Consider the following 12,611-nt stretch of genomic DNA (forward strand, 5'->3'; position numbering starts at 1 on the left):
CATTTGGGATCACAGGCCTTGCAGGTTGGTGTATTCTGTACCTGTGGCAACGCAGTCTGGCAGGTGGTACATGAGATTAAAAACACTGTATGTGTTTTGTTAGCCTTCCTGGATGTCTTAGGGAGAGACATGGTGTACCCCAGTATGTCCCAGCAACTGCCAATATGCCCCAATAGGTAGAATGGCTAAGAAACCCTGGTGAATACTGCAGAGAAGAGCCATTAAGTCCCTGATTCTTTGTATCGCAGCTCTTACACAGGTCCTGTGGCCCTGTCGGTCCTCCCGGCGCTGCACTCCTCAGAGCAGGCCATCGGTAGTAGAAATCCGGCTGGATGAAGAGACTGTGAGCCCGAGGCTTCAATCAGCTGGGAGTTGCTGGTGTGAGTTGCGGCCATGCTGTGCAGTGGAAGCTGCACATGTAACTAAGTGCCCGGGAGATAAAAGTGGCCACCGGGAATCTAGGAGACAGTCTCGCGATGAGCGAGAAGTGCCAAGGGCATGGGAAAAGCCGCTGGGCGATGCAAGGAAGTGGGCAGAGCTACTGGGTTGTGGCCTAGATGAGATCGAAGCCGGAGCCTAAATTTGTAAGTGCCGGCCAGAGCACACTGGGATCGCCCCGGGGGATGGTGCGCCCTCCTGCCGATAGAGACTTGGGCCCCTACATACCCGCGGAGTTCCTGAGAAACCGACGGAGATCGCAGTGCCCGGCGTCTCTGCTACAGGTCAGCTGCTGTAGTATGGACGGTGCAGGGAGCCCTCCATCCACCATCCCTTTGACAGGGAGGCAGAGAGGGACCGTCCGCCTCATTCCATCAACGCTGTTTATCAGTGGTGATGCAGAGGGGGCTGCACGGACTCCAGTAAGTGCCTCTGGACATCCTAGGGGTTAACTCCTCCAGGATGGGACAGGGCTGATGGTCCGGCGCAAAAAGCCTGGCTGCAGAAGGTACATGGAGGCGCCACTCCATGTTCCCATGTGTTGTTGGTGCGGGGAGAACGGTGTCCTGAAGGGACCCGTCACTCCTTAAAAACTAAAAAAAAAAAGCTCAGGCATGCCATAGTCAATCGGTGTAGGGGGGACATGGTGGCGACACTCCACATTCCCACCTGTTGATGGTTTGGGGAGATCGGAAACCTGAAGGGATCCGTCACCCCTTTTACTGCTACATACTTAGGCAGTTAACTGGTTCATGCAGCTTTACATGAACACCCGAGCCTTACACTATGGCTGGTCCAAATAACTAAAGCAATTGTTACCATCCACCTCTCGTGTCTCCCCTTTTCCTCATAGTTTGTAAGCTTGCGAGCAGGGCCCTCATTCCTCCTGGTATCTATTTTGAACTGTGATTTCTGTTATGCTGTAATGTCTATTGTCTGTACAAGTCCCCTCTATAAGTTGTAAAGCGCTGCGGAATATGTTGGCGCTATATAAATAAAAATTATTATTATTATATTATTATTATTTACTCCTTGGGGAAAAAATTAAGAATAAAAAACAAATAATGATAAAAAATGTTGTCTGAATCAGACCCATGTGCCGCCTACAGACACTAAGTATGAACTGGCTTGGCTGGAGCCAGCGTGTGGGTGCATACTGCTCATCCTTTTGTGTTTACTTAGTGTCAGCCTCCTAGTGGCAGCAGCCAAACATCCATGGTTCTGTGTCCTCCAATGAGACGAAGGAGAAAATGCATATACATGTCTACATGAAAAATCATGTTGCTAGGTCATTTTTACTGGAGAATAAATGATACAAAAACTGGACAATAAACTGTAAAAACAAGACACAAGATACAATGGCAGAACTGTAGGTTGTTTTTTTTTTCCCCACCATTTCATTGTAAATGGAATTTTTGTTGCCATTTGTCACATCTGGCCCCCATATGGAAGAAGCCTGGTAGGCGAAACGGTGCTGTCGGGGTGGCGGCATGGGCACAATATGTGCATTTTCTGACATAACATGTAAGTTATCCTCATCTCATATAAATTTAACTGGGTCTGAGCAATGGAATAGGTCTTTAAATGCTATGATACATATTTAGCACATTTTTTCCTCTTACCTGAGGTTTATTTAACTATGGACACAGATTTTTTTTTTTTTAATTCGTTTATTAATTGCAGGATAAATCATACACACATTTGCTTTGTATTCCTCATTATCCATTAATTACAGGCAATTGTCATGCATAGCCATGTCTAAAGTATTGAAAAGGTAATAAACAGTGCATGTTGATCATTAATATCTTATTTAAACTTTAACTACATTAACTCTAATAAAACCTCTAAAACTAATATAGTGCAGCCTAGAGGAGAGTTCTATATAGATTCCGCCCTGCAAATAAATAATGTCTGCATAATCATACACCCACTTCTTACGCATATACTGAAATTATTACAACCTATACAGTATGGCAGGAGGAGTTCCATCTTCTCCATATTTTCTCAAATTTAGCTGGACATCCTCTATTTTGATTCAATGTCCGCTCATACGGAATAATTGAATTCACTAAGTCAACCCATGCTCTAAGAGATGGACAAGGTCCACCCATCCACCGTAGTGCTAACACCCTTCGCGCCATAAACAGTGTTTCTCTCAGAAAGATCCCCGTATAATGGTCCCAGGCCTCCGCCTCCCATACTCCAAATAAACATATCAGTGGCTCAAGCGGGACAGGGATCGACACCAGGGATGTCAATGATGTCGTCACCTCTTTCCAATAGTGAAAAACAACAGGACATTTCCAGATCATATGAATGAAATCTGCATCACTGGAGTGACACCTCAAGCAGTCTGATGAATGAAGACGACCCATTTTAACCCCTTCATGACCCAGCCTATTTTGGCCTTAATGACCTTGCCGTTTTTTGCAATTCTGACCAGTGTCCCTTTATGAGGTAATAACTCAGGAACGCTTCAATGGATCCTAGCGGTTCTGAGATTGTTTTTTCGTGACATATTGGGCTTCATGTTAGTGGTAAATTTAGGTCAATAATTTCTGCGTTTATTTGTGAAAAAAATGGAAATTTGGCGAAAATTTTGAAAATTTCGCAATTTTCAAATTTTGAATTTTTATTCTGTTAAATCAGAGAGTTATGTGACACAAAATAGTTAATAAATAACATTTCCCACATGTCTACTTTACATCAGCACAATTTTGGAACCAAAATTTTTTTTTGCTAGGAAGTTATAAAGGTTAAAATTTGACCAGTGATTTCTCATTTTTACAACAAAATTTACAAAATCATTTTTTTTAGGGACCACCTCACATTTGAAGTCAGTTTGAGGGGTCTATATGGCTGAAAATACCCAAAAGTGACACCATTCTAAAAACTACACCCCTCAAGGTGCTTAAAACCACATTCAAGAAGTTTGTTAACCCTTCAGGTGTTTCACAGCAGCAGAAGCAACATGGAAGGAAAATATGAACATTTAACTTTTTATTCACAAAAATGATCTTTTAGCAACAATTTTTTTATTTTCCCAAGGGTGAAAGGAGAAACTGGACCACGGACGTTGTTGTCCAATTTGTCCTGAGTACGCTGATACCTCATATGTGGGGGTAAACCACTGGTTGGGCGCACGGCAGGGCTCGGAAGGGAAGGAGCGCCATTTGACTTTTTGAATGTAAATTTGGCTCCAATCTTCAGCGGATAGCATGTCACGTTTGGAGAGCCCCCGTGTGCCTAAACATTGGAGCTCCCCCACAAGTGACCCCAATTTGGAAACTAGACGCCCCAATGAACTTATCTAGATGCATAGTGAGCACTTTAAACCCCCAGGTGCTTCACAAATTGATCCGTAAAAATGAAAACGTACTTTTTTTTCACAAAAAAATTCTTTTAGCCTCAATTTCTTCATTTTCACATGGGCAGCATGATAAAATGGATCCTAAAATTTGTTGGGAAATTTCTCCTGAGTACACCGATACCTCATATGTGGGGGTAAACCACTGTTTGGACATATGGTAAGGCTCGGAAGGGAAGGAGCGCCATTTGACTTTTTGAATGAAAAATGATCTCCATCGTTAGCGGACACCATGTCGCGTTTGGAGAGCCCCTGTGTGCCTAAACATTGGAGCTCCCACACAAGTGACCCCATTTTGGAAACTAGACCCCCCAAGGAACTTATCTAGATGCATAGTGAGCACTTTAAACCATTATGTGCTTCAGAAATTGATCCATAAAAATGAAAAAGTGCTTTTTTTTCACAAAAAAATTTCTTTTAGCCTCAATATTTTCATTTTCACATGGTCAACAGGATAAAATGGATCCTAAAATTTGTTGGCCAATTTCTCCTGAGTACGCCAATATCTCATATGTGGGGGTAAACCACTGTTTGGGCGCACGGCAAGGCTCGGAAGGGAAGGAGCGCCATTTGACTTTTTGAATGGAAAATTAGCTCCAATCATTAGCGGACACCATGTCGCCTTTGGAGAGCCCCTGTGTGCCTAAACACTGGAGCTCCCCCACAAGTGACCCCATTTTGGAAACTAGACCCCCCAAGGAACTTATCTAGATGCATAGTGAGCACTTTAAACCACCAGGTGCTTCAAAGAAGTTTATAACGCAGAGCCGTGAAAGTAAAAAATAATTTTTCTTTCCTCAAAAATGATTTTTTTAGCCCTGAATTTTTTATTTTCCCAAGGGTAACAGGAGAAATTTGACCCCAAAAGTTATTGTACAGTTTCTCCTGAGTACGCTGATACCCCATATGTGGGGGTAAACCACTGTTTGGGCACACGTCGGGGTTCGGAATGGAAGTAGTGACGTTTTGAAATGCAGACTTTGATGGAATGCTCTGCGGGCGTCAAGTTGCGTTTGCAGAGCCCCTGATGTGCCTAAACAGTAGACACTCCCCACAAGTAACCCTCATTTTGGAAACTAGACCCCCAAAGGAACTTATCTAGATGTGTGGTGAGCACTATGAACCCCCAAATGCTTCACAGAAGTTTATAACGCAGAGCCGTGAAAATAATAAATACGTTTTCTTTCCTCAAAAATAATTTTTTTGCCCAGAATTTTTTATTTTCCCAAGTGTAACAGGAGAAATTTGACCCCAAAAGTTGTTGTCCAGTATCTCCTGAGTAAGCTAATACCCCATATGTGGGGGTAAGCCACTGTTTGGGCACATGCCGGGGCTCGGAAGTGAAGTAGTGACATTTTGAAATGCAGACTTTGATGGAATGCTCTGCGGGCGTCACGTTGCGTTTGCAGAGCCCCTGATGTCCCTAAACAGTAAACCCCCCCACAAGTGACCCCATTTTGGAAACTAGACCCCCAAAGGAACTTATCTGGATGTGTGTTGAGCACTTTGAACTCCCAAGTGCTTCACAGAAGTTTACAACGCAGAGCTGTGAAAATAAAAAATCATTTTTCTTTCCTCAAAAATGATGTTTTAGCAAGCAATTATTTATTTTCACAAGGCTAAAAGGAGAAATTGGACCCCAATAGTTGTTGCCCAGTTTGTCTCGACTATGCTGGTATCCCATATGTGGGGGTAAACCACTATTTGGGCACATGCCGGGGCTCGGAAGGGAAGTAGTGACGTTTTGAAATGCAGACTTTGATGGAATGGTCTGCGGGCGTCACGTTGCATTTGCAGAGCCCCTGATGTGCCTAAACAGTAGAAACACCCCACAAGTGACCCTATTTTGGAAACTAGACCCCCAAAGGAACTTATCTAGATATGTGGTGAGCACTTTGAACCCCCAAGTGCTTCACAGAAGTTTACAACGCAGAGCCGTGAAAATAAAAAATCATTTTTATTTCCTCAAAAATGATGTTTTAGCAAGCAATTTTTTATTTTCACAAGGGTAACAGATGAAATTGGACCCCAATAGTTGTTGCCCAGTTTGTCCCGAGTATGCTGGTACTCCGTACGTGGGGGTAAACCACTGTTTGGTTGCACGTTGGGGCTCGGAAGGAAGGGTGCACCATTTGACTTTTGGAACGCAAGATTGGCTGGAATCAATGGTGGCGCCATGTTGCGTTTGGAGACCCCTGATGTGCCTAAACAGCGGAAACCTCTCAATTCTAACTCCAACACTAACCCCAACACACCCCTAACCCTAATCCCAACTCTAGCCATAACCCTAACCCCAACACACCCCTAACCACAACCCTAACCCAACACACCCCTAACCATAATCCCAACCCTAATTTCAACCCTAACCACAACCCTAACCCCAACACACCCCTAACCATAACCCTAACCACAAGCCTAATCTTAAACCTATTTCCAACCCTAGCCCTAATTCCATCCTTACCCTAAGGCTATGTGCCCACGTTGTGGATTCGTGTGAGATTTTTCCGCACCATTTTTGAAAAATCCGCAGGTAAAAGGCACTGCGTTTTACCTGCGGATTTACCACAGATTTCCAGTGGTTTTTGTGCGGATTTCACCTGCGGATTCCTATTGAGGAACAGGTGTAAAACGCTGCGGAATCCGCTCAAAGAATTGATATGCTGCGTAAAATACAACGCAGCGTTTCTGCGCTGTATTTTCCGCACCATGGGCACAGCGGATTTGGTTTTCCAAAGATTTACATGGAACTGTAAACCTGTTGGAAAACTGCTACGAATCCGCAGCAGCCAATCCGCTGCGGATCCGCAGCCAAATCCACACCGTGTGCACATAGCCTAATTCTAAGGCTATGTGCACACGCTGCGGAAAACGCTGCGGATCCGCAGCGTTTCCACAACTGCGGGTCCGCAGCAGTTTCCCTTGAGATTATAGTTCAATGTAAACCTATGGGAAACAAAAAACGCTGTGCCCATGCTGCGGAAAAAACTGCGCGGAAACGCAGCGGTTTACATTCCGCAGCATGTCACTTCTTTCTGCGGATTCCGCAGCGGTTTTACAACTGCTCCAATAGAAAACCGCAGTTGTAAAACCGCAGTGAAATCCGCAGAAAAACCACGTTGAATCCGCGATAAGTCCGCAGCGGTTTTACACTGCGAATTTATCAAATGCGCTGTGGAAAAATCCACAGAGGACCAGAATACCCTAACCCTAAGGAAAAATCCACAGAGGACCAGAAAACCCTAACCCTAACCCTAACCCTGGTTCTGAACCTAGTGGGGGAAAAAAAATATATATATATTTTCTTTATTTTATTGTTGTCCCTAGCTATAAGGGTGATAAAGGGGGGGGTCATTTACATTTTTTTTTATTTTGATCACTGTGATAGGTTTTCACAGTGATCAAAATGTACATGGAACGAATCTGCCGGCAGGCAGATTCGGCGGGAGTACTGCGCATGCGCCCGCCATTTTGGAAGATGGCGGCGCCCAGGGAGGAGACGGACCGACACTGGGAGGCTCGGTAAGTATGTGGGGGTAAGGGGGGGAGCTCGGGGGGTGGATCGGAGCACAGGGGAGGTGGATCGGAGCAAGGAAGGAGCGGGCAGGAGGACGGGGGAGCGGACAGGAGGACGGAGAGGACCGGGCCACATAACGGACGACTGGGGAGGAGATCGGGGGCGGTGGGGGGGGGGCAGAACATGATTTCCAGCCATGGCCGATGCTATTGCAGCATCGGTCATGGCTGGATTGCAATATTTCACCATTTTCATAGGTGAAATATTGCAAATTGCTCTGATTGGCTGTTGCACTTTCAACAGCCAATCAGAGCGATCGTAGCCACGTGGGGGCAAAGCCACCCCCCCTGGGCTGAAGTACAACTCCCCCTCTCCCTGCAGATCGGGTGAAATAGGAGTTAACCCTTTCACCCGATCTGCAGGGACGCGATCATTCTGTGACACAGCATATGCGTCACAGGTCGGATTGGCACCGACTTTCATGACGCATACGCTGTGTCACAGGTCGGGAAGGGGTTAAAGAGACGAATCGGGGTCAGATAGGATTGATATATAATGTATAATTGGGTCATCCTGTTATTGATTGATGGGGAGACCTTAGTTGGAGATTCCAAGATTTCATCCCATTCTTCTCCTAGTGTATCTGGAAGGAGCCTCCCCCACTTCCCCCTAATTGAGTCTATGATAGATCTTTCGCCTATGGATAATAGATAGGTATATAAAGAGGAAATAAGTCCTTGAGGGCCCTGCGAATTAAGAATTCCTATTAACGGTAGAGTTGAAATAGTTCGACCTGTACCCATATTCGGTACATGTGATTGGACTGCTGATCTGAATTGTAAATAGCGGAAAAATTGGGACTTCGGTATATTATAAGTATTTTGTAATTGTTCAAAGGAAACAAAAATCCCCCGGTCATGTATATTACCCACTGAAAGAACACCATACTATATCCAAAATTCAGTGGATGGGTGGATGGACACAAATTTTTGCTTTAAAAAGTGATCAATAGATCTATTTAAGACTATTGATCTTCAGCACTTTGCACTTTTTTTGCAATTTTTTTTACATTTTTTCATAACTTGGATTCCAGTTCTAAATGCTCTATGATTAGTCCCCTTTTCTTGTATAATTGTATTTGCTGATATTTCACATGTCTTTGGGCTGACATAGGTCCGCAGCAAAGTTTTGTATTTCATTACAATTATTATAGATTATTTAATGTTATTCATCATATGGGGATCTGAATGTCATCATAATATTTATATATCTTACATGCTATATAGTAGTCTCATTTTTCATTCTTGCCCGTTGTTGCTTGTTTTTAATTGAGTTTCCCATTGTATGGATTTAACCCGTTGGTTAATCAATTTTATGTTTAAAGAAAAAAAAAAAAATTCTAATAAAATATTGGACATTTATTATCTTATGGATGCCTCGGTTTTTCTCCTTCCCATATGGAGAATTTGTTGAAATATGATAATATGAAAGGAGACATTCAAAACTAGTCCTTCAAAAAACACACCCTCACATGGCAATGTCAACTGAAAAATAAAATAAATATTTGTCTTGGAAAGGGGGAATAAAAAAAAACAAAAACACAAAAATTAAACTTGGCCAAGACAGGGAGAGATTAATGAATATTGAAAATTACAAAGAACAAAAACGGATCCAAGCAAGAAGGAAATTCACATCTCGAGAAGAACAATTCCATTTGCATGCAAGTGAAGGTGGAGTGATACAAGAACAGGGGACAAAATCCGGCTCCGGCATCACAAAACGACAAGCAAGACAGAGGTCCAGAAACACAATTGTCTATGTAAAAGAGTAAACACTGCTGATAATTACAGGAACAATGAAAAAGGTCATAAATCAAACAGACGGGCATGAGAAGGGGGCTGGGCTATACTAACATATAGAGCACAGACAAAAACATAGGCAGAGTGAGAATGAAAAGACGTTGCGGCTATAGTATGCTGAAATGTCATTAACTATAGTAGAAATTCGGTTAGACGGTATTGATTGACTATTGTAAACTTTGTTGGATCAAACCAGAAGACAGTAAAAAAGATAAAAAGGGGAAAAAAATAAAGCGGCTGACCTGATATCACTTTGTAAGAACAATCCACTGTTTCTGATGCTTGCAGAACTTCCCATACAGCATGTTACCTCCCCGTACTCCTGCATGATCTGGATCATTTCGCACATGGCTAGGAAACACAGAAGAATGAAAACCAGGGCTGTGGAGTTGGAGTCTGTGCCTATTTTGGTGGAGACGGTATAAAATGGACCAACTCCGACTCCCTAAATATATAATACATTGGGTTCAGTAATACAATGCAGAATATGCTGTAAATATTTTCATAAGAAATTGGGAAAGTTATGAAATGTCCTATAAATGTCTGTTCTGTTCCTGATCTAAAGATTTCGGCTTTTAGTGTAGTTGAATCTGTGCTTCACTTTATGAACAGGCTCAGTAGTGAGGCAGGACTGTCGAGTTGTGGTCAGGGAAATTGAGGAGTCGGAGGTTTGGCATACAGACTTCAAGAGCCCTGGTGTAAAAGAGGGATTTTTGGTACTCACAGTAAAATCTCTTTCTTGGAGCCTTTATTGGGGTACACAGATAACCATGGGTGTATGCTGCTGTAGCTAGGAGGCTGGCACTAGGCAAAAAAAAAGGAAAATAGCTCTTCCTCAGCAGTATACACCCATCAAACCATCAAAAGGCACAAAGTACCTCAGTTAGTGGTAGAGTATGTGCACACGTTGCGGAAAGGTGTGCGGATTTTTCCGCACTGATTTTGGTAAATCCACAGGAAATCCAAACTGCGGATTTACTGCGGAATTACCGCAGATTTACCGCGGTTTTTCCACTTCTTTTTTTGTGCAGATTCCACCTGTGGTTTTACACCTGCGGATTCCGATTACAGAGCAGGTGTAAACTGCAGTGGAATCCGCACAAAGAATTGACATGCTGCAGAATAAACAACGCAGTGTTTCCGCGTGTTTTTTTCCGCAGCATGTGAACTGCGGATTTTGTTTTCCATAGGTTTACATGGTACTGTAAACTCATGGAAAACTGCTGCGAATCTGCAGTGGCCAATCTGCTGCGGATCCGCACCAAAATCCGCAACGTGTGCACATACCCTTATAGCTGTAGGAGAAGCAGCGAAAAACACAACATATGCACCAACCCAACAACAAAGGCACGTAGGCCCAAAAAACGGTACAAACAGTTAGGAAGGGTGCTGTGTCCCCCAATGAAGGCTCCAAGAAAGAGATTTTACAGTGAGTACCAAAAATCCCGCTTTCTTTATCACTTCATTGGGGAACACAGGTAACCATGGGATGTCCCAAATCAGTCCCAAGGGTGGGAACAGAAAGAATGCAAGGAAAAAAAACAGACTTAGGTTGGCGGGTGCGTAACCGCCACCTGCAGCACCTTCCCTTCGCAGGCCTGCATCAGATGAGGCATGGGTATGAACCCTATAAAACCTCACAAAAATGTGCAAGGATGACCTGGTCGTAGCCTTGCAAATCTGTAAGGCTCTAGCATGGTGACGAACAGCCCAGGAAGCACCCACAGCCCGGGTGGAGTGAGCTCTCACTCCCGGAGGAGGCTGTTTGTCCTGAACGCGGTATGCCTCCAAAATTGCCAAACGAATCAAACGGGCAATAGTGGACTAAGAAGCTGGGAGCCCCTTACGACGACCTTCAGAGATGACAAATAGAGAATTGGATTGACTAAAGAAAGCAGTCCTTAAAAGGTGGACTCGAATAGCTCTGACCAAATCCAGCTTGTGGAGGGACTTCTCCAGGGGATGGACCGGAGAGAGGAATAGAGAAGGACAATGTCATCATTGATGTGAAATGAAGAAACCACCATGGGAAGGAATGGGTCTGAGAACTACAATATCTTGATGGAGGATCAGGAATTGAGAATGACAGGATAAAGCAACTAACTCGGAAACCCTCCTGATGAGCGTAATGGCAACTAGGAAGGTAACTTTCCATGAAAAGAGAGAAAAAGTAATATCTTGAATGAGCTCAAAGGGAGGGCGCCAAGAACGAGGTTAAAATCCCATGGATCAATAGGAGGATGGTAAGGGGCAGCCAGGTGGGCCACACCTTGAAGAAAGGTCTTTACCTGGGAACGGGAAGACAGATCTCTCTGGAAAAGAATAGAGAGGAAACCTGTCCCTCAAGAGTACTGAGCGATAAACCTGAGTCAAGACCCGCTTGAAGAAAACCAAGGATGGAAGGAAGGGAAAAAGACTTAGGAAACAAAGTGTTTTCCTCGCACCACCGGAAGAAGGCCTTCCAATATCTGTGGTAGTAACGCGAGGATGCTGGTTTTCTCTCCCTAATCATGATCTGAATGACCTGGTGGGAAAAACAAGCCTCCTTCAGGACTGCGGCCTCAATGGCCATGCCGTTCAAACTCAGAGACTGAGAACTCTGGTGGAAGAGAGGGTCTTGAGAGAGATCTGGACTGTCTGGAAGCCTCCAGGGAGCATCCATTAGCATGTACACCACCCCCACGTACCAGGTCCGTCTTGGCCAATCCGCAGCCATCAGGATTACAGGGATCCCTTCAGCCTTTATCTTTTTTACGACTCTCGGAATCAAGGGGAGAGGTGGAAACAGATAAGGCAGTTGGAATTGAGACCACGGGATTACCAGAGCATCGCAACCGATGGCTAGTGCATCCCGGGACCTGGCTACGAACTGAGGAACCTTATGGTTCATGAGAGGCGTCATCAGGTCGACGTCCGGGATGCCCCATTGCTGGCAAATTGGTTGAAGACGGCGGTGCTGAAAGACCACTTGCCCAATGCAAGACCCTGACGGCTCAGAAAATCGGCAGCCCAGTTTTCCAACCATGGAATGTAACGGCTGATATGGGATGTGACGTTCCGCCCATTGCAGAATAATTGTCACCTCTGTCATAATCTGCTTGCTGCGAGTCCCACCTTGATGGTTTATGTAAGCCACAGCCGTTGCGTTGACCGATTGAATGCGGATTGGCTTGCCTGCGAAGAGGGACTGCCAGTGGAGAAGGGCGAGAAAGATCGCCCTGATATGCAGAAGATTTATGGGAGAGCGGCCTCCTGAGCAACGGAACACCGCTCCCCAACTGAGGAGACTGGCGTCGGTGGTGATAACCGGCCAAGGATCTCCTGCCCAGGACTGAGGCAGATAGCGACCAATAGGTCAGGGATTGCCTCACCTTCTTGAGAGGCAGTAGAATGGGCCGGTTCAGGGAGACAATTCTCATGTCCCAAGCAGACA

The 12,611-nt window shown here is 44.6% G+C and overlaps 1 protein-coding gene across 6 annotated transcripts in view; it reads right to left on the bottom strand.

The window, feature by feature from the left end:
- Positions 1–12,611, bottom strand: part of TMEM94 (transmembrane protein 94) — a 201,269-nt gene that overhangs the window by 53,970 nt on the left and 134,688 nt on the right. For all 6 annotated transcript variants that reach the window (XR_013213349.1, XM_077251723.1, XM_077251725.1 and 3 more), the window contains exon 23: positions 9,421–9,529. Coding sequence is in view for 5 of the 6 variants with exons in the window: in XM_077251723.1 (XP_077107838.1) it covers positions 9,421–9,529 (109 nt within the window). In the remaining variant the exon portion in view is untranslated. The remainder of the gene's footprint in view (positions 1–9,420; positions 9,530–12,611) is intronic.

Source organism: Ranitomeya variabilis, chromosome 4 (assembly GCF_051348905.1).
Source record: "Ranitomeya variabilis isolate aRanVar5 chromosome 4, aRanVar5.hap1, whole genome shotgun sequence".
Classification (NCBI taxonomy): Eukaryota; Metazoa; Chordata; class Amphibia; order Anura; family Dendrobatidae; genus Ranitomeya; species Ranitomeya variabilis.